The sequence below is a fragment of the Mus caroli genome, unplaced genomic scaffold (genome assembly GCF_978045245.1).
Source record: "Mus caroli unplaced genomic scaffold, Mus_caroli_1 scaffold_11, whole genome shotgun sequence".
NCBI classification, from domain to species: Eukaryota; Metazoa; Chordata; class Mammalia; order Rodentia; family Muridae; genus Mus; species Mus caroli.
This window is the reverse complement of record NW_028227266.1, coordinates 60629293-60650663: the sequence shown is the minus strand read 5'-3', so window position 1 is coordinate 60650663 and position 21371 is coordinate 60629293. Positions and strand designations below refer to the sequence as shown.

The 21371-nt window shown below is 45.5% G+C and overlaps 1 protein-coding gene and 1 pseudogene across 2 annotated transcripts in view; one reads left to right on the top strand and one right to left on the bottom strand.

Moving 5' to 3' along the window:
* Glce (glucuronic acid epimerase) overlaps positions 1-5785 on the top strand; it is a 61197-nt gene extending 55412 nt beyond the window's left edge. Inside the window, exons 5-6 of one of the 2 annotated variants that reach the window (XR_015048968.1) lie at positions 1986-3284; positions 4590-5785. Coding sequence is in view for 1 of the 2 variants with exons in the window: in XM_021172518.3 (XP_021028177.1) it covers positions 1986-3010 (1025 nt within the window). In the remaining variant the exon portion in view is untranslated. Of the gene's footprint in view, positions 1-1985 lie in introns of both variants that reach the window. The other variant, XM_021172518.3, reaches the window with a different exon arrangement.
* Positions 5786-10044: 4259 nt separating this feature from the next.
* On the bottom strand, positions 10045-10249 carry LOC147002047 (small ribosomal subunit protein eS28 pseudogene; annotated as a pseudogene).
* Positions 10250-21371: the final 11122 nt, after the last annotated feature.

The window sequence follows — 21371 nt, the reverse complement described above, 5'->3', positions numbered from 1 at the left end:
AAATAAGACTCAGCAGAGTCTACTGTGCCGAGTGTAACTTAATCCTGTACAAGTCACATATCAGTTCAGAATTCTACAGTGTATCAGGTAGTTGAACTCAAGCTCCAGATTTCACCTTAATGGAAAGAAGGAGAGTACTAGTTAGAGCAAGCAGGGTAGCGTCTTGACAGATAAAATGGATTTTGTTGAACTAAGTTCTTACTATTGTGGTCAATTTTTAAAACATCTCAGCCAGACTTGGTGGTGCACGCCTTTAATCCCAGCACTTGGGAGGCAGAGGCAGGTGGATTTCTGAGTTCGAGGCCAGCCTAGTCTACAGAGTGAGTACCAGAACATCCAAGGCTACACAGAGAAACCCTGTCTCGGGGAAAAAAAAAAAAAAAGAAAGAAAGAAAGAAAAGAAAAGAAAAAACAACAACAACAACAAAAACATCTCCCAGGCATTATTTGATTTGTAAGTCAGCTATGGTGTTCTCATTCTTAATACAATTTTCATAATTGTTTGCTTTATCAAATGTAGTCATTAAGAGCTTTGGGTGATGTGTATTCTGGTATATACTGGTGGAATCCAGCATTGAGACATTCGACTCCACAGGCTGCCGCCATCCAGCCTGATCTGATCTTTGCTCCTGAATATCCTCTCTAGGACTGATAGCAACAGAGACTTGCTTTTATGGCTAGGTCTAAGATAAGGAACCTCTGTTGAGTATTCTTTTGAGCATATGTTTTTAGTGTCATTTGTCTTCCTTCTTGGTACTTGGGCCCAGAAACCTGGATTATAGGCTGTGCTATACTTGTAGTTGTTTAACCTCACGAAACCTGCAGGTCTTCACCTTTAAAACAGAAATAATCCATATTTACCAGCCACAGGACCAAATAACAGTCTGTATGTGGATGTGTTTGGGGAATTTAAGCCATGTACAGGTTAAGATGTTCATATTTCCCTTTGATCTTTTAAAGTTTGTGCTGCAAGTATTGTTTATTTGCGTGATGTCTGTGTGCTTCTGGGCATTATCCTTGCTGCTATTTGGTTTTAATATGCACAGTGTCTTTGGTAACTGTTAGGTGAGTATCATTCAGAGTTATCCTTCTAAGAGCCAACCATCACTGTCCTCTAGCTATAGGAGAGAAATTCATAATTTGCTAAATAAAATAGCTTTTACCATTTTATTAGTATGTGGTAATTAGTAGGTGGCAAAAATTACCATCATTTGTCACTATTCTAAGCCACTGTCTTTTTAAATTGTCAAAATGTACTGCAAAGTTAATATTGTCTCTGCTAACACTGGGACTTGGAAAGCTCTGTTTTGCCTTTTCAGACCTCTGGCAGAGCAGGAATTGTGAAGGGTTTTTAATCCCCTTCCCTCTTTTTATCTTCTACACAAGCCCTTTGTTTAATTTCCAGTAATTTTGTTCAGAGTTCCAGAGAATATAAAGAATAAACATCATTTTCAACATTAACTTACGAGCCAGTCTAGACATCCTGGGTTCTGCCCTTTGTATTTGGCAGGTTACTTGACTGTGTATCTCAGTTACACATCTGTAAAGTGGGAGTAAAACAGTGCGTACTCACAACCAAGTGGGCGCCAAGTAAGGTCACAGAATATAAGGAGCACATACAAACTGCTTTGGAAATGAAATTTCAGACGTAGCCATTCTGTCTAAAACTTTAACTCTCTTGTAATAATATGCATTGAGTCAGCTGTTGGCTGTTTTTTCTCCCTTTTATGGAATAAGTGTACTAGACTTATCAGTGATCCATGATCAGGTGGTGTCAGGTCTAGAAAAGACAGTTTTATCTGCAATTCTTAGTTATTTGCTCAGAATCCTTCCTGTAAACCAAAGAGTCAAAGGTAAGGGGAAGCCATCATTAATTTTGTGGAGTTAATTTTGTGTGGTCAGTAGTTGTCAAGGATAAACTACAATTAAATTTTAAGTATAAAAATACTTTTTTTTCTAACCAGTCCTTGGTCTGTTCCCCGCAGAAACCAGTGAAGGTGTGTCTTTGCAGCTGGGAAACACAAGAGACTTCATTATTTCATTTGACCTCAAGCTTTTAACAAATGGGAGTGTGTCTGTGGTTCTGGAGACCACAGACAAGAGTCAGCTCTTCACTGTGCATTATGTCTCAAACACCCAGCTGATTGCTTTCAAAGACAGGGACATATACTATGGCATTGGGCCCAGAACTTCGTGGAGTACAGTTACCAGAGACCTGGTCACTGACCTCAGGAAAGGAGTGGGCCTTTCTAACACAAAAGCTGTCAAGCCAACCAAAATCATGCCCAAAAAGGTGGTTAGGTTGATTGCAAAAGGGAAGGGATTCCTGGACAACATTACCATCTCAACCACAGCCCACATGGCTGCATTCTTTGCTGCAAGTGACTGGCTAGTGAGGAACCAGGATGAGAAAGGTGGCTGGCCAATTATGGTGACCCGGAAGTTAGGGGAAGGGTTTAAATCTTTAGAGCCAGGATGGTACTCTGCCATGGCACAAGGGCAAGCCATCTCTACCTTAGTCAGGGCCTATCTTCTAACGAAAGACTATGTATTCCTCAATTCAGCTTTAAGGGCAACAGCCCCATACAAGTTTCCGTCAGAGCAGCATGGAGTTAAAGCCGTCTTCATGAATAAACATGACTGGTATGAAGAATATCCAACCACACCTAGCTCTTTTGTTTTAAATGGCTTTATGTATTCTTTAATTGGGCTGTATGACCTAAAAGAAACAGCAGGGGAGACGCTTGGGAAAGAAGCGAGGTCCTTGTATGAGCGCGGCATGGAATCTCTTAAAGCCATGCTGCCCTTGTATGATACTGGCTCCGGGACCATCTATGACCTCCGCCACTTCATGCTTGGCATTGCTCCCAACCTGGCCCGCTGGGACTATCACACCACCCACATTAACCAGCTGCAGCTGCTCAGCACCATCGATGAGTCCCCAATCTTCAAAGAATTTGTCAAGAGGTGGAAAAGCTACCTTAAAGGCAGTAGAGCAAAGCACAACTAGAGCTCGAAACCAAAAGTGCATTCCAGCCCCTTCTGTGCCAGCAGCCGAGCTCAGCAGCACGCCGCACACTTTAAATGCTGTGTTCCGGTTTGTGAGTCACAGCACTGTAGGAAGAGACGCTTAAAGTTAGTCTTCTAAAACAGTTGCATTCCACGGGTCAGGTGCTTCGAAAGGTAGCGAGGAGAGTGCTCCGTCAGTGCACTGAACAAAGACCTCTGCCCTCTCATCATGTAGGCCTCCACACAGAGTCACTCTCAGTCTGAGGAAGATACTGGTAAGTCACTGCTGCTAGCCTGCTGCCCAGTACTTACCTAAAACTTAGTATGTATGGAGTGCTTTTAAAATGTGATTATTTATATTTATACTGAAAGCAGGCTTTTAGAAATCAGTGTGCTGTATTACAGTAAATGTGTGCTATAGCCTGGATTGTGAACTTTTTTTTTAAGTGTTTCTTTCCCATAGATTCATTTCTTGAGAGGGAGTGAGCATTTGTTGCATTTGTTCAATTATATATGGAAAATATTTTGAATTATAGTTTTCTTGAACTCTGTATATCTAAACACAGCCTGTGTTCAGGTTTCACGGTCACATACATAAGCACAACTAAAATGAAACTTGTTGACTGCACAAGAAGTTACAGACATGCTGTGTTTTATGAAACTTGGTCTACAATCAAAGTTTGATAATCGTCTTCCCCACCTCTGCTCTAGTGCAGTGTGTCTGTATCACTAACTAGAAGGCTGCATTTCATTTCATACTATCCTTTAGTAGTCCTGTCCAATGAGAGGACATTACCCAGAATATTAATTATAAGCCTAAACTTGTGACAGACTTGATGCTTTGAAACTGACCATTGGTACCTCCTCCTTAAAAGAGAAGTGTCGTGTTCAGGAGTCACAGTAAAGTCTCTCCTGCCTGGGTTGTCACCATTGCTTTTCATGTCATCGTTTCTGTCCTCGCTGTTTCTCTGAAGCTTAATTTTGAACGATTCCAGCATTGAAACAGAAGAGATGCTACTGTGTCTGCTGTCTGTGTGCCATCAGATCTGTAAGTGAGTTTCAGAGTCCTCATGCCATGGACAGTGTCTGCTGTAAGGCTTCGGGCATTAGGTAAAAGCAACAGGGATTGGTTCGCTCTGGTTTTTGTTTAGGGTGTGTAATATGGAGACAGTTGGGTAACATAAGCCTCACCCTTTCTAGGGACAAACAGTGACGCTTATCCATGCTGTTGGTCAGATGCATGTTTAAGGCGAGGTGGGTGATCTGGCCACACACTGTACTTCTGCTGAAAAATACACACACACACACACACAATGATACATATGTAAACTATATCAGCATCAAAGGAGACAGGAAAGAAGAGCTGTACTGAAGACAATATTAAACTGTTGAAAAATAAGCTTAGACTCGCAGTGTATTATGACCACACCTTACTTCTACCTACAAGGTAGCTAGTGTGGTCAGTCATACGGCTCCCCAGCTTTTACCTCTGTGGCTCTCACACACGAGGTGTTTCAGCAACATCTGAACATGCACATATGTCTCAGCAATAAAAGCAAAGACTCCCTTTTTATTTTCAGTTCCTATGTTCAAAACAAGCTGGCCCACCTGGGAACAACTGTCCACTTATCAGATTTGTTACTGGAGTGGCCCCGACTTCTGCTTTCTGTTTGCATACTGGTCTTCAGATGAGAGGAGTCAGTGAAATCATCGTGGAACTGATTTTGTGACAAACACCAGTGCCTTACCAATGTGGTTGTCCTTTTCCACTGAAGAGAGAAAGTTGGTTTGGTTTGGTTTGGTTTGGTTTCTGTTTCTGTTTCTGTTTTTGATGTAGAAATGGCAGTTCACTGCTGTTGCTTTTCCACTGCCTTCCACATTGTAACAGCTACTTGACTTACCTTATGATCCCAGAATCCCCTAAGAGGTCACACTGAGCCTATGACAGCACTGTCAGTGCTTGGCTTGTCAGACGTGAGGGAGGATGCCTCTGTGTCACTGGAGGGTAACAAAATGAGACTCTGGGTGTGCAGGAATTCTGCCTGTGAAGTGGGATCCACGGCATGTTCGGCGGGTGGGAGAACTGGGCATGTATGGAGGGACACTGCCAGGGACCCATGCATTTTTGCCTCCAGAAAACTACAAAGTTCCCTAGGTTTTTAAATCATGTAAATGTTTACTTATCCTGAGTATAGAGAGAATGGGGAGTATTTTAATTTTTTGTTGTGATTTTTTTTTTTTTTAAGGATATTGGTTTGGTTCACTTATCTGAGTTAGCTTCCATGTTGAATCTGTCACCATTTTAGTAGTAAAACAGCCAAAAGTTTCTAGAAAAGAGCAGGTTTGACCTTTAGGAGTTACTGTATATAACGGCTTCATTCAAGAGCCACACGACATCTGTGAGATGTGTAGAAATGTCACAGGCACTCTCCAGATGCGCAGGGCCTCTGTCTTTGTTGGTGTACAGACTCTTACCAAAAGCTGCTGGTTTGTTCTTGTAATTGTTTCCTTGCTTCTCCATTGTACATGTGGGGTATATGCCATGTGTCAAATATGCAATAATGTGTTTACTGGATGCCCTTCTGGAGGGTGGTCCTCTGTAAAGCTGTACAGCCTTTGCAGTTCAAGCACAATGTGCACATGTTAGTTTTATATACAGCAAAACTTGATTTTTTCAAATGGAAAGGTATTTTGTTTCTATACAAAGTTAAATGGGTTGTTTGTGCTTAATGTAAAGCTGCTTTATAAAATTGTAAAATAAAGTTTTTATCTCGAAAAGAAATGTACTTGGATATTTCTCTTCTTTTCTGCTTAGTTTGTGATTATGTGAACCCAATAAGCATTTGACCAATATTTCTTGTTGAACCTGAAGACAGGGAACCAGAGCAATCTCACAGGAGCCTTAGTCTGTAGGGGAGCCACAGTACACCAGACAGGTTCAGAACAGAAAGTGCTGCACTGTACTTGGTCAGGAACTGAAGCCCGTGTCCGGGCTCTAGGGTGAGAACAGGTGGAATTAGGGAAGGGACAACTTGAGCAAACACTTGGTTACCCCAGCAGGATGTGTGCATGCCCTCCCAGGTTACAGCTGGGAGTTCTAGGCTGCCTGTCATCCTTCTGTACTCACCTCTGTGGAGTGATCAGCACCACCTTGTAGTCTCTGTGGCTTCATTTTACTAAATTCCACACACAAATCTATGCTGGACTCGAGTTGATCACCAGTCAGCTGTTAGCTTTCAGTAGCTCTGCAGGTCTCAGCACAAGGCTGTTCTTCTCTCTTAGAGCTGTCCCTTGTCTTCCACCTTAGTTGAGAAAGACCAATATTTCTTGTTGAACCTGAAGACAGGGAACCAGAGCAATCTCACAGGAGCCACAAACAGGACTGTTTGTGACTATGTGGTCACAAACAGTCTTGGACCAGAGTGGATCACAGACTACTCTTGCTTTGATTTTGCAGTATGTGACAAAATTCAGAGTTGGCAATGAACCTCATACTCATTTCTTCATCACCATTGGGGTGCAGGTCCTCCAAACCACAGAAGTCTCCATACCTGAAGAATCTTTCCTGCCCGGGTGCTGGACAGTCCTGCCAGGAGCTAGGCCACTCCAGTCTCTCCAGCAAGAACTTTTAGAGTGAAATAGAAAGAAAAGCAAAGTTGGAAAAACCAATTTTGGCAGGGCTCCAAGGCCTGGATCCAGTGCATTTGGAAAGCAGTGGGCTTCCACTCAGGTCCCATGTGTGCTGGTGTTGGCTAGGTTTGATTTCTGTGACTTAACAACAGTTGAGGCCTACAGAATCGTAGTGCCTCCACTGTTAAGGAAGTGGTCTGCAAAGGTATATTTTTTCATCTGCTAGGGCTGCTGTAACAAAATACTGCAGGCCAGAGTAACTTAAGCAGCAGAAATTCACATTCTCAATGCCAGAAATGAGAACTCTATAAAATCAAGTCGTAGCTAGAGTCCATTTCTTTGGAGGTTGCTTTTCCCTCTTTCTGTCTTCTTCCCAATGTCCTCACATGGTTGTCTGTGTTGTCCTACTCTCATAAGGAAACTAGTCCCACTGGATTAAGGACTAGTCCTGTTTTTATATGTATCTTCACATACAATCATTTTGATATGTTGAGGCTTAAGACTTCAACAAGCCAATTTGGGGGCAAGATGTCACAATTCAATCCATGATATCCAGAATCACCACTCTTCACACACAACACAGAATGATCATCTGATAACCACTGGAAGTCCCAACTCAGGTGCTTATAAAACACAAACAGGGCAGAGGGTTTTTTTTTTTTTTTTACATCTAGACCAAAGTTTCCACCCCCTCCTCTCCTTCCAGTCCTTCCCTCCAATCCCCCGCCACCCCCACCCACTCCTCCTCCATTTCTCTTCAGAAAAGGGCAAGTCTCCCATGGATATCAACCAGCAGTCGTATATCAAGTTGCAGCAAGAGGAGGCATCTCCTTTCCTATTAGGCTAGATGAGGCAACGCAGTAGAATGGAAGGGTCCCAAAGGCAGGCAAGAGTCAGGGTCAGTTCCAGCTCCCATCGCTAAGAAGACCAAGTTCTATCACTGTGACATAAATGCAGAGGGCCTAGGAAAACCTCATGCAGGCTCTCTGGTTGGCAGTTCAGTCTATGTGAGCCCCTAACCATTCAGGTTAGTTGATTCTGTTGGTTTTATTCTGGTTTCTTTGATCCCTCTGGCTCCTACAAATCTTTGCTCCTCTAATGCAGGATCCCCCAAGCTCTGCCTGGATCTCTGCTTCTTTTCTATCAGTTACTGGATGAAGCCTCTTTGATGACAATTGGGCTGTGAAAATACCATTAGGCATCATTTCATGGACTTTTTTTTTCTTTAACCAGTCATGTTTGACTTTATCCTGTATCTGTAGGCTATCCAGCCTCAGGTTCCTGGCCCTCCAGGCAGTATCAGGGTAGGCTTCTTCTCTTGGCCTGGGTCTCAAGCTGGACCAGCCATTGATTGGCTACTCTCACAATTTCTGCACCACCTTCTAGGCAGGGCAAATTGTAAATCTAAGGGTTTGTGGCTGGGTTGGATACGTGCCTGGTTACAGGATATGGCCAGTTCAGGCTCCCTATTCCTATTGCTAGGAGTCTTAGGGTCACCCTCAGAGTTTCCATAGAGTTCGTCCCAGAGATGCCCCCTACCCCTGATTCCAGTTGTCTCTCTCAGTGCTCTCTACCTCTATCCTCCCCATACCTGATCTCTCCTGTTCCCATCCCCAGCCACTTTGGAACTCAATATGGCAGTTTCTCAGGAAACTGGGAATTGACCTACCTCAAGACTCAGCTATACCACTCCTGACAAAGGATGCTTGCTCAGCCATGTTCATACCAGCTTTATTTGTAATAGCCAGAAACTGGAGACAACCCAGATGTCCCTCAACAAAGAATGGATGATAACACAATGAAGTGTTATTCAGCTTTAAAAAAACAATGACATCAAGAGATTTGCAGGCAAATTGATGGAACTAGAAAAGATCATTCTGAGTGAGGTAATCCAGACCCAGAAAGACAAGCATGGTGTATACTCACTCATAAGTGGATATGAGTCATAAAAGATAACCATGCTACAATCCACGGACCACAGAAAAAGTAACGAGGGGACGTGGGGCATGAATCTTACTATGAAGGGAAATAGAATGAACTTCTTGAGTGGATGGCAATTGGTGGGCAGTGTCTGATGGGAGCAGGAATTCTTACTTAGGGCTCAGGCAGCAAAGCTGCATGACTCACTACCTCATCAGGAACTTTGTCTTTGATCCTATGAGTTTTAATTCTCTCATAGAAAACACACGGTTCTTAAGAGGGTTGTTTTGTTTGTAAACTGACAAGGCAAAAGTGACATTTTAAAAATATACCATCAGAGATGGCTCAGTGGTCAAGAGTACATACTGCTCTTGCAGAGGACCTGAGTTCCGTTCCCAGTACACAAGTCAGGCAGCTTAGAAACACCTGTGATTGCAGCTCTCAGGGATCTGATGCCCTCTTCTGACCCCGGAAGGCACTTACATGTGCTCAGACACACATATGCACATAAATTAAGCATCTTGTACTGGAGAGAAAACTCAACAGTTAAGAGCACTTCTTGCTCTTGCAGAGGACCTGAGTTCAATTCCCAGCACCCCCATGGTGCCTCACAACCATCCTTAACTCCTAGGGAAGGTAAGCACAAGTGGTGTGCTTACATAGATCTAATATATACATATATATTCTCATATATGTATATATGTGTGTGTATATATATTATACACATGTATATAAACTTTAATGAGAGAAATGTTTTGCAAAGAATTTTAGGGCTGGAGCGATGGCTCTGTGGCTAAGAGTCAGTGTTTCTCTTTCAGAACAATTCCCAGCTCACTACTGCCTGTGACTCCAGATCAAGAGGATTCCACACCTCTGGCCTTCAAGGGCATCTCCACACATAATGCATACACACACAAATTAAAACTAATATTTTTAAAAGAATTTTTTAAAATATGCTAACATAAACTACTACATTTTTATTTTGAATACAGAATTTCGAGATACCCCTAAAGCCATAGAGGGATTGAAGAGACAACTCATTCGGTAAAGCACTTGCAATGCAAATATGATGACCTTAGTTCATATCCCAGCATACACATAATAAGCTGGACACAGTGGCCCCTGTCTCTTCTCCCAACACTGGGGAGGCAGAGACTGGAGCATTCCTGGGGCTCCCTGGCCATCCAGTCTAGACAGTCATCCAACTCCAGCTTCCATGAAAGACCCTGATTCTAAAACTAAGGTTGGACCTTATTGAAGAAGACACCAGTATCTGGCTTTTATACATACTTCAGGTGCATGTGTAGATACATACATACATACACACACACACACACACACACACAGGACATAGATAAGTACTTGAAAATTGCAAATAGTAAGGCTATTTTTCTTCCTCTTTCTTTAACATATAATACAAATGCTTTAACAGTTGTAGGTCACCCCATGGGCCAACTGGTGGATATCCAGGATCCAGCAGCAAGATCAGCACCGTCTCAAAGCCTCTCTTTCTGACCCCAGTAGAGTAAGCACATCACCCTCTAGCATAGGGCCTTTCATGCTGCAGATATTGGAGCCACTGGTGTCTGATAAATTCCACACGCACCTGTGTGCACTGTCCCACAAACCACTCGTCCATCCCGGTGCTTACCCTGGCTAGCATGATGGTCTGTATGTGACTCTTGTTCATGATGGCAGCAAACTAGTAGACAGTAGAATACTTTCTGAATTTCGCAATGGTTTTTTTTTGGGGGGGAGGGGTTGTTGTATAATAACTTTTAGACAGGGCCTCACTATATTGCCCTGGCTGGCTTGGAACTCAGTGTGCTGACCAGGCTGGCCCTGAACTCAGAGAAATCAACCTTCCTTTGCTGCCTGAGTGCTGAGATTAAAGGCACACACCACCACACCTGGCTTTAATAACAATTTTTAATCCCAAGTTCTCATTTCTATAAACTGTTTCAAACAGTCAACAAGCTCGGGATAAAACGCTGATCTCCATTTTGCCAGCCCATTAAGGATGTCAGGTTGAAATGGATGCGAATTTAAATGTTGTGTTGGTGATGAATTTGAATGTTTGCTGCTCCGTTTCTGGTGAAAAGAAATACATTTACCATCTGGAGCAAGTGATTGATCATTCCCATATGTAAACTGCACTTCCTGAATGTTAAGGAGCAGCCACTCAAAGTTGCTAATCCTTCTCCTGGAGTAGAAGAATTCTGCAAAAATGATAGCAGTGCGAAAAGTCATTAAGGAGGAGTAACGGCAGCAAACGGGCAGAGAAAAGGACCACGAGGGATAGAACCTGCAGCTCCCACAGGAGACAAAAGGTTAGGCGGGTGTTGTTGGGTAGCCCACGGCTAGGGGCAGCTGAGAACCAGCTGGAGGAGTTGGTGCCTGCCTGGGATTTTGCTCTGGGATAAAACTGAAGGAGGACAGCTTTGGCCCCCGCTGAAGGCCACATATCAGAGATCTGTATATCGGATGTTTACATTGTGATTCATAACAGTAGCAAAATTAGAGTTATGAAACAGCAACAAAAATATTTTTAAGGTTGGGAGTCCCAAGGTGAGGAACTCCATTAAAGGGTTTCAGTATTCGGAAGGCTGAGAATCACCAAGCTACAGAGATGACTCAGTTGGTAAAGGCTTGCTGGGAAAGCATGCATATCTGAGTTCGAATCCCACATAAAACTGTAATTTACTGGAGAGGCAGAGACAGGTGGATCCTTGGGGCTCATTGGCCAGCCAGCCTAGCCAAATTGTTAAGCTGAAGGTTCAGTGGAAGACCCTGTCTGCATTACTATGTATGTATGTATTTATTATGTAAAAAGTTTTAAAGTTGTTTAGTCTTACTTTATGTGTATCAGTGTTTGCTTGCACATATATGTCTATGTATCACATGCACACTGAAGCCAGCAAAGGGCACCAGATCCCCAGGAACTAGAGTTATAGATGGTTATAAACAGCCATGGTTGGGGGAGGATTGAACCCAGGTCATTTGCAAATTATCAAGTGCTCTTAACCACTGAGCCATCTCTCCAGTCCTCAAGACCCTGTCTCTAAAAGAGAGAAGAGAAAGGAGAGTGCAGAGAGGAGAGAGAGAGAGAGAGAGAGAGAGAGAGAGAGAGAGAGAGAGAGAGAGAGACTCTGCAGGTCATCCTCTGACCTACACACACACACACACATTTCTAATATCTAGAAATCCTGATATCTATTACTTTGAGGCCGCCTAGAGAGGACAGTAACTCCCCAGGGTGACCTGAAGCTGAAGTCTTGCCTATAAACAAATATTCAGCAAACTGCACAATTTGAATGTGATGCCTGATATCATTTTTAACATCTGTGAGATAAATTCCCTGGAACTGAGTTGACTACAGTGGGAAACCCCAAACAACCTCCCACAATCTGTCTGTATAGCAAGTCAAGAAGAGCTGGAGGCGGTGTCTTCCTTCCTTAGCTCCTGCAGGGGGCTTCGTCTCCGTGGGACTGGCTCAGTGCAGCACACTGGCCCAGTATCCATGATGTTTTTGGTTTAGCTCCCAGCCCTATGGAGAGGGAAAGTATAAAACATTACAATGCCAAGCTGAGCTGGAGCTAAGGCACTTGCACAGCATCTGCCTGCTGTATACTTTCTACAGCCCTTATATTGTTCTTTGTCCTTGGAACACCCTAGAGAGGAGCAGGAGCCCTACAGATCCATACAGTCACAGAGAAGGGCGGGGCCCTGGGGTTCTGGACTGGCAGTGCTGCCTTCACGTCTGTTTCAGTCTAGAAGTGAGCCTGGAAGGTTGGTTCCCCTGGGGTGCATCTTGTCTCTCAGCTTGTCTTGTCAGCCTCAGGCCTGGCTCTGAAGGAGAGGAGAAGGGACTGAGTCTCCTCTCCCTCCTTTTGATTAACAGTCCTGGATCACCTCTGAGCTCACACTCATGACCATCCTGGGCAGGTTATCTGTCTGCTTCTGTTCTCTTGGTTCCTAAGGCTTTATGAGCAATTTTCCTCTTTTCAAGGAGTCTTGTCTTTCTGCCAAACTAGGGCATCACCCAGAGGAGGAGCTGAGCCTCCATCAGACTAACACTGTCTCAAAGCTGTTGCTTCTCCTTTCCCGTCAAACCTGTCTGTTCCCCCAGGATTTACAAAGTTTGCTGATGAATATTCAGTCATGGTCATGGGTTAGAGTGAACCCCGGGGTACATAGCTTTCTGGGAATACAGAGCCCTCTGCAAGCCCAGTGAACACATCCAACCTGCAGGAAGAAGCCGGAGTAAGGATGTATTGTCAGGGAACTCACAAACCAGTCTGGGCTAGCCTGATCCTTTCCTGCTCCCTCGCCCCCTCCTCCTTTTATTGTTCATGTAGCTCAGGTTAGCTTCCAATTCACTATCTAGCTAAGGATGACTTTGAATTCCTAATCCTCCTGCCTCTACATCCCAAGAGCTAGAATTCCAGAGGTGTTCAACTGAGCCCAACTCAGTCTGACCTTTCCAGTACCCACACTGAATCCACCCAAAAGACACTGAACCCACACTCACAAGAACCTGATTTGTCCTTGGGTTCTGAAGAAGAATTTGCCGGTGTGAAGATGGCAATCTGGCTCTTTCCCCGCCCCTTTCCCTCAGTCCCTCTTCTTCCTCAACTCCTGAATCAGACTGCCCTGGAGGGTGAACTATGAGCTGCCTAAAATATAAAGTCATTTGTAAGTTCTCCTCATGGTCTGGCATTGGTAGCCACAGTACAACCAGGGCCTCTTGGAAGAGTTAAGAGAAGAGGCAACGAATGGGTCCTGGGTCACAGCAGAGATGAGAGTGAATGAGGCCTGGCCCTAAGGTCTCCATAGCTGGCTCCTACTGCTAGGCTGCTATTCCCATCCCCCTCTTTGGCTCTTTCACCTCAAGAGCAGTCTCTGAATAGATGGAAGAAATCGTTTGCTGAAGGCTTTCTGTCTGGGTCACAGTCACTCAGTCGGCATAGCCACTTCTAATCAATGTACCCAACCCTCAGTGACAGCCCAGCACCTGCCTGCACTGTAAGCAGATCTCATGGTGAATTCATATTTTCAAATGACTAATTGAATTTAAATAGACTGAGAGGAAAAGGTTGTCCTCTGCTGACAGCGTGGATTCCTCCAGACCTCCACAGAGACCTCTGCCCCAGGCAGCCAGCCTCTGGCAGGAAGGCACGATCAGCCTCTGGAAGAACTCTGTGGATCCTGGGGAACTTTGCCAGGAAAGTACCCAGAGAGAATTCTCAGGGACTTCCTGTCCCTGCCCGGAGTGGTTAGGGCTTTCAATACTGTCAGCCAGATGTCTAGAAAGGTTCACAAATGCAGGTAAAAGGCCGTTATATTCAGGGTTGGAAGGGTTCAGCCATTAAGGGGACTAAGGTTCTTACATGTGGCTCAAACCATTTGTAACTCCAGCCCCAGAGGATCCAATGTTCTGGCCCCCACAGACATTGTATATTTACATATATGCAAATAAACCACCCATACACATAAAATTAAATAAATATAAAAGAAAAAACACTCCACTCTTCATATTTAAAACACAAACTTGGGGCCTAGGAATAGTTCAGCTGGTACAGTTCTTGCCTTGCACGGATAAGGTTCTGAGTTCTGTTCCCGTGTAACATCAGAGGAGGGTGGCCAAGACAGGAGCGTCCATGGGGCTCACCAGCCAGACAACCTGAACTACTTGGTGAACCCTCAAATTCTATCTCAAAAAACAAGGTGGACTGTCCTGAGGACTAATACCAGAAGTTAACCCTTTGGTCCCTGAAAGCATGAGCCTACAGGGAACACACACACACATATACACATACATACACACACACATACATACCCAACACACACATACACACATACATACACACACGAACACACACATACATACATACATACATACACACACACATACATATACACACACATATACACATACATACCCAACACACACCCACACACACATACACCAACACATACATATACACACACCTACACATACACACAGAGAGATAGAGAGGGGAAAGAGGGAGGAGGAGATGAAGAAGACCAACCACAAGCCCATATGCTCAGAAGCCTTCAGAAACCTGGGTCAGTAAGTGATAGGAGTCAGGGCTGGGCTATGGCAAGGAGGAAGCATTAAAAATTGTCTCATAGGGGGCTGGAGAGATGGCTCAGCAGGTAAGAGCACTAATTACTCTTCCAGAGGCCCTGAGTTCAATTCCCAGCAATCACATGGTGGCTCACAACCATCTGTAATGGGATCTGGTGTCCTCTTCTGGAATGTCTGAAGAGAGCAATGGTGGTGTACTCATATGCATAAAATAAATGAATAAATCTTTTTTAAAAGTTGTTTTAAGGGCTGGTGAGATGGCTCAGCAGGTAAGAGCACTGATTACTCTTCCAAAGGTCCTGAGTTCAAATCCCAGCAACCATATGATGGCTCACAACCATCTGTACAACTACAGTGTACTCATATACATAAAATGAATAAATAAAATTATTTCAAAAACTAAGTTACTTCTAGTCAAGTACGGTGCCTTATGCCTGTAGTCCCAGCATTGAGGTGACTGAGACAGGAGGATGGCCTCAAGTATGAGGCCAACAGTGAGCACAGTAGACCCTCAGGCTGAAGAAGCTATATTAACTGTCCATGTTAATGAGGGCTAGGCTGAGGCTGTCATTCCCAGGACAGATGGCTCAGATAGAACGCCTCCTCAAAAGGCAAAGGTAAGGGCTGAGGGTGCCACTCAGTGGGCAGAGTGCTGGCATACACTTATAATCCCAGCAGCAGGAAGTGGAGGCAGGAGGCTCAGAGGTCAGAGTCACCCATGGATAGTGAGGCTAGTGAGACTGCCTCAAAACAATAATTATTGTTATAAATAAATTACTACTAGATAGACAAACAAAATAAACATTCAAGGGTAGATTTGACTGGTGAGGAACCTGTGCATCGTTAGACTTTGATGGACGTTTACACTGGCCTTCTGTTCTCTGCCTCCTGTCTCACGTGTCGCTCCCAAAGGACTGAGCCTCACTCGGCATGTGCTCTCTGTGTTCTCACCCTCCATGATCTCAAGGGTCGGCTCAGCTCCAGGCTCCTGATCAGCGGCACTTCTGTCTGCAGCGCACACCTGACAGCCTACACCTCCAGCTGCACCCACAGCCCTCTACCCTTTGGTTACAAGCCGTGGGTGTATGAGCAGAGCCCCACAGTGTCTGAACCAGCTATCCCAAGTCTTCTCTGATGTGATTGCTAGAACTCATTCCCAAGGCAGTGGCTCTCACTGGGGGCCATGTGTCCCCTTGAGGACTCTGGTAATGTCTAGAGACCTTTTTATTTCCTGTTTTAATTTGAAGAGGGGGGAGAAGTAGTGTCATGAAGTGCATAGAGGTCAACTCTTCGGAATGTTCCAGAGAGCAGCGGACAGCCACTACAATGAAAGATTACAGTGATGCTGAAACTCTCTGAGTCTGGGCCTGGCTGAGTGCTGGGATTAAAGGCGTGCGCCACCAGCTCTCTTAAGGCCAGGCAATGACTTGGTTCATCCTGTGGGTTCTCAGGGTCAGTGACGTGGGGTCTGACGTGCAGCAGGCACTCAGTGTGGGCATTCAGGTGGGTCTTATAGCGGGGGTGAGAACTGAAGAGAACAGCCCACTCTTGGCACCACCTAGCTTGGTGCAGAGTCAAGGATGCTGATGCACTCATGCTCTCTCTCCTTCGTGGCTCACAGTGCAGCTGGGTTTACTAACGGGATGCTGCTTGCCCCAGGAAGGCTTCCAAGGCACGCTGGAACTAGGTGTTTGTTTTAGATGGGCTCTTAAGATTGCAAGAACATAGCCAGGCAGTGGTGGTGCATGCCTTTAATCCCAGCATTTGGGAGGCAGAGGCAGGTGGATTTCTGAGTTCAAGGCCAGCCTGGTCTACAGAGTGAGTTCCAGGACAGCCAGGGCTACACAGAGAAACCCTGTCTCGAAAAACCAAAAACCAAAAAAAAAAAAAAAAAAAAAAAAAAAAAAAAAAAAAAAAAAAAAAAATCCGCAAGAACATAACAGAGCTTCTTAAGTTGGAAGACTCGGGATAGAGATGGGGATGGAAAGCCAGACTCTGGGAAGAACAGGGCGTCTGCATGAGGGTGAGCTGGGTTAAGACACTCCATCACCTTCTATAAGACAATGCAGATGCATTTCTGTCTCTCCCGGCATCCCACCCCACCCCAAGTCCATCCAGATATTCCTGTTTCCCCTTACCTTGGACTCTGTGAGCCCAATACCTTTTATGGAGCCCTGGGAAATTTTTACTTTAAAACGAATACAATGATATGAGTTAGGGGTGGGGTTAGGTGGAGTGTTGCTAGCCTAGCATTCATAAGGCTGGGTTCCCTTGGCACCATGGACATGTGTCACCGTGAACATGTGTCACGATCTTCATGGTGTTGGGGTTGACCTCACTGAGGTGATGGGGACTAAGGAGATGACAAAGGTTGCGATGGCTCAGTAGTTGAGAGCGCTGGCTAGTTCAATTCCTAGCAAGCCTGTGGTGACTCACAACCATCTGTAATGGGATATGAATCCCTCTTCTGGTTACCATGAAAATAGAACACTCATATACATAAATAAATCTGAAAAAGAGAGAGAGACGGGGCGGGGTGGGGAGTCGGATAGAGGTGCCCTTGCCCCAGCCTCAAGTTGGCTAAACAAGTCTGCTGGAGCCAGGTGCCTGGCCTCACTACACTTCTATCTTCCTGCCAGAGACTTAAGCGACTGCCTGCCTGCTGAGCTGCTGCTGCAAGAGCTTACTTCGCAACTCAATTCAACTGAAACAAAGGGATGGGTTTTTGGGTTTTGCCTATATAAACGCAGAGTTGAAAAATTAAAATTTGAGCCTTAATCAGAGAACTTTGTCTAGGCTCATTATTTCCCTTATCCGCCCATCCTAATTCCATCCCCAGCTCTCCTTCCAGGTACACCCAGTTCTCCATGGCCACTGGACGGCTACAGAGAGAGACAGCAGAAGCCCACAAAAAAAAGCTAGGGTCAGGTGGGAGGTGTGCTCAGCATTTATGACAGACAGCTGAGTGAGGAGGCAGGAAGCTCACCTCAACAGGGATCTCTGGAGGGGAGCAGCCCTAGGTGCTGTCACCAGGAGGATGGTTGGTACGGTCTGCCCACACTGTCCATGTCCATACTCGGCAAGGGGAAGTGCCTTGCAAGCACTCCCATGGATCTGAGGCAGCCATGCCTTTGGCATGATCTTGTTCATGTCAGCAACACACATCTGCTCAGGAGTTCATCCACTTTCCACAGAAAAGGAAGGAAGGAAGGAAGGGAGGGAGGAAGGAAGGAAGGAAGGAAGGAAGGAAGGAAGGAAGGAAGGAAGGAGAGAAGGAAGGAAGGAAGGAAGGAAGGAAGGAAGGAAGGAAGGAAAGAAGGAAGGGAAGGAGGGAGGGAGGGAGGGAGGGAGGGAGGGAGGGAGGGAGGGAGGGAGGGAGAGAAGGAAGCAAGGAAGGAGAGAAGGAAGGAAGGAGAGAAGGAAGGAAGGAAGGAGAGAAGGAAAGAAGGGAGGAAGGAAGGAAGGAAGGAAGGAAGGAAGGAAGGAAGGAAGGAAGGGAGGGAGGGAGGGAGAGAAGGAAGGAAGGAAGGAAGGAAGGAAGGAAGGAAGGAAGGAAGGGAGGGAGGGAGGGAGAGAAGGAAGGAAGGAAGGAGAGAAGGAAGGAAGGAAGGGAGGGAGGGAGGGAGGGAGGGAGAGAAGGAAGGAAGGAAGGAAGGAAGGGAGGGAGGGAGGGAGGGAGGGAGGGAGAGAAGGAAGGAAGGAAGGAAGGAGAGAAGGAAGGAAGGGAGGGAGGGAGGGAGAGAAGGAAGGAAGGAAGGAAGAAGAGAAGGAAGGATGGAAGGAAGGGAGGGAGGGAGAGAAGGAAGGAAGGATGGAAGGAAGGGAGGGAGGGAGAGAAGGAAGGAGAGAAGGAAGGAGAGAAGGAAGGAGAGAAGGAAGGAGAGAAGGAAGGAGAGAAGGAAGGAAGGAGAGAAGGAAGCAGAGAAGTAAGGAAGGAGAGAAGGAAGGAAGGAAAGAAGGAAGGAAGGAGAGAAGGAAGCAGAGAAGTAAGGAAGGAGAGAAGGAAGGAAGGAAGGATAATAACAGATTAAAAATTATAAAAGCCAAGTGTGGTGATGGAGCCCCAGGTACTTGGGATGCAGAGCCTAGGAGCTAGGGACCAGTCTGGAAGACATAAGAGGACCTTGTTTTGATGGTGGTGGTGGTGGTGGTGGTGGTGATGGTGATGGTGGCAGATGCACACAGACTGTCATCTGATAATCCTTTTACTGTCTATGAAGGATGGGGCACAAAGACCCTGCCTACCCTCTCTTTCCCTCCCTCTCTTCTTGTCCTGGGTGCAACTCCACTGCAAAGCAGATGAGTTTTTTTTGTTGTTTTTGTTTTTTGTTTTTTCTGTAAAAATCCATAGAGGAGCCTTTGGGGACACCAACACGGGGCTGGCTGTACTCTGATGTTGATGAATCGTCTTTGGGAAAGCGCTTTCCCGAATGGACTCTATTAAGTCAATTTAATTCTTTGATCAATTTCCTATAAACCCCAGTTAAACTATTTCCAATGTTTTCCTTTCTTCATTTCCAGTTGACCGAAACTATTTTCATCAGAAACTAGTTCTTTTCCCCTTAAATTTTATAGCAGAGATTTGTCTCGTGGGTCGATGTTTGTCAATATCAAATCTTCACTGCTAACAGTTTCTGCTGTGGCGGGTTTTGTTGGTTTGGTTTGGTTTGGTTTTGTTGCCTGTATTTCTACCCTGTTCATCTTCTGGGGTCAATTTTTTATCTCGATTCTGTCAAGGACATTTGATTCTTCCATGAGATCTTGTAAACACAGCCTATCTGTGCAGCCATGTGCTTTTGCTGGGCAGTGGTGGCGCACGTCTAGCACATCTAGCACATCTATAATCTCAGCACTTGGGAGGCAGAGGCGGGCGGATTTCTGAGTTCGAGGCCAGCCTGGTCTATAGAGTGAGTTCCAGGACAGCCTGGGCTACACAGAGAAACCCTGTCTCAGAGGTTTAAGTATGAAGAGAATGTGACTTAGACTTTCGAGACACAGCAAGAGGGTGCACAGGGGAGGAGGGGAGCAGAAGACGCTCTGAGCTGAGTTCCTGCTGAGTCCTGGGAGTGTCCCGAGGAGGGAAAAGCCCATCAAGTAAGAACATGGAAATGCTGTCTTCTGTTCTAGCTGATCTTGTTGTCTGGAGTCTTAAATTATGAGGAGTCCTTCTGACACTCTTGGGGCAGCTGTGGTGTGCTGGTTAGTTAACGGTGAGGGCCCAGCCCACTGTGACCTGCACAGGAACCTGCTCTTGGTGACGATGAGCTGCACAGGAACCTGCCCTCGGTGACGATGAACTGCTACTTGGAAGTGTAAACCGAAATCAATCCTTCCTTTCCCATGTTGATTGGGTCACAGTGTTTGTCACAGAAAGCAAATGGGGACACATGGTCTCTGTCTTGTGATGTGAAATATGACAACACGCACCTGCCTGCCACCAGATCAAGCTGGCCCAGCAGTTCTTGGAAAGCAGGGAAGGCCAGAAGAACTTGGTGTCTAGAGGCCTGGGAGGAACAGTGCACCTGCGTGGGGGTCCTCTGTTGGGAAGCTCTTTTAAACAGTCCCGGACAGCAGGAGGAGCCACTTTGGGTCTGCCGATGATGGAAGGGAATTGGGCTAATAAGGAAGTCTTCTTTCAGACCAGGTGAGTCTCCCTCGAGTCTCAGACCCTCTGAGGAGGGGAATGGGGAGACCTGTGGCACACTCTCCACAGTTGGCAGAAATTGTCAGGATGGCTGTTAACATCCTTGGGGCCTGGAGCAAGAGCACAGTAGGGAGGGTTGGGTTATGGTGGTGGAGAGGGTGGCTAGCTTACACAAGGGCTTGGGCTCACTCCCGTACACCCTGGCAGAAACAGAGTCCAAGTGGAAGCCTCTCATGTATTTAGAGATCTTGATCCCGTGACTCTTCAACACCATCTGTACCTGAAGGAGAGGAACTAGTATGTAGAGGAGAAAATCTGTACTTTCTTTTTTGTTTGTTTGTTTGTTTGTTTTTTAGTTTTTCGAGACAGGGTTTCTCTGTGTAGCCCTGGCTGTCCTGGAACTCACTTTGTAGACCAGGCTGGCCTCGAACTCAGAAGTCTGCCTGCCTCTGCCTCCCAAGTGCTGGGATTAAAAGCATGCACCACCATGCCTGGCAAATTCGTACTTTCATATTTACTGCAGTGTTGTTTACAGCCAAGACACGGACTCAACCTATGTGTCCGTCAATGGAGAAAGAAAAAGTAGCACTACACTGGGAATGACACTCAGCTGTTAGGGGGCCTGCCAAGGGTGCACAAAGCCCCGCTTCACCTCCAGCTCAGCACAAACCAGCATGGCCTATAATCCTAGGATTGAGGAAATGAGACAGAAGGCCTAGAAGTTCAAGGCCGTCTTGGGCTCTTTGAAATGCCTGTCTCAAAGATCAATCAATCAATCAATCAATATTTTAAAAAGACACAATCCATGTACACAATTTTATTTAACCATTAAAAAGAACCAAACAGGAAAAAATTCCGTTGTTTATCCACGGGCAACAGCATTGAAACTTAAGTGGCCCAGGCGGTCATTATGCAACATGAAAGAAATCAGAACAACAAAAGGCAGCAGCCACCTGAGCTCCCTCATCTGTGCCATCTAAGAAAGTTGCTTTCAAATGTAGATGTTGAAATTAGCAGGGTGGTTGCCAAGGGCTAGGTAGATGGGCTGATGTTGAC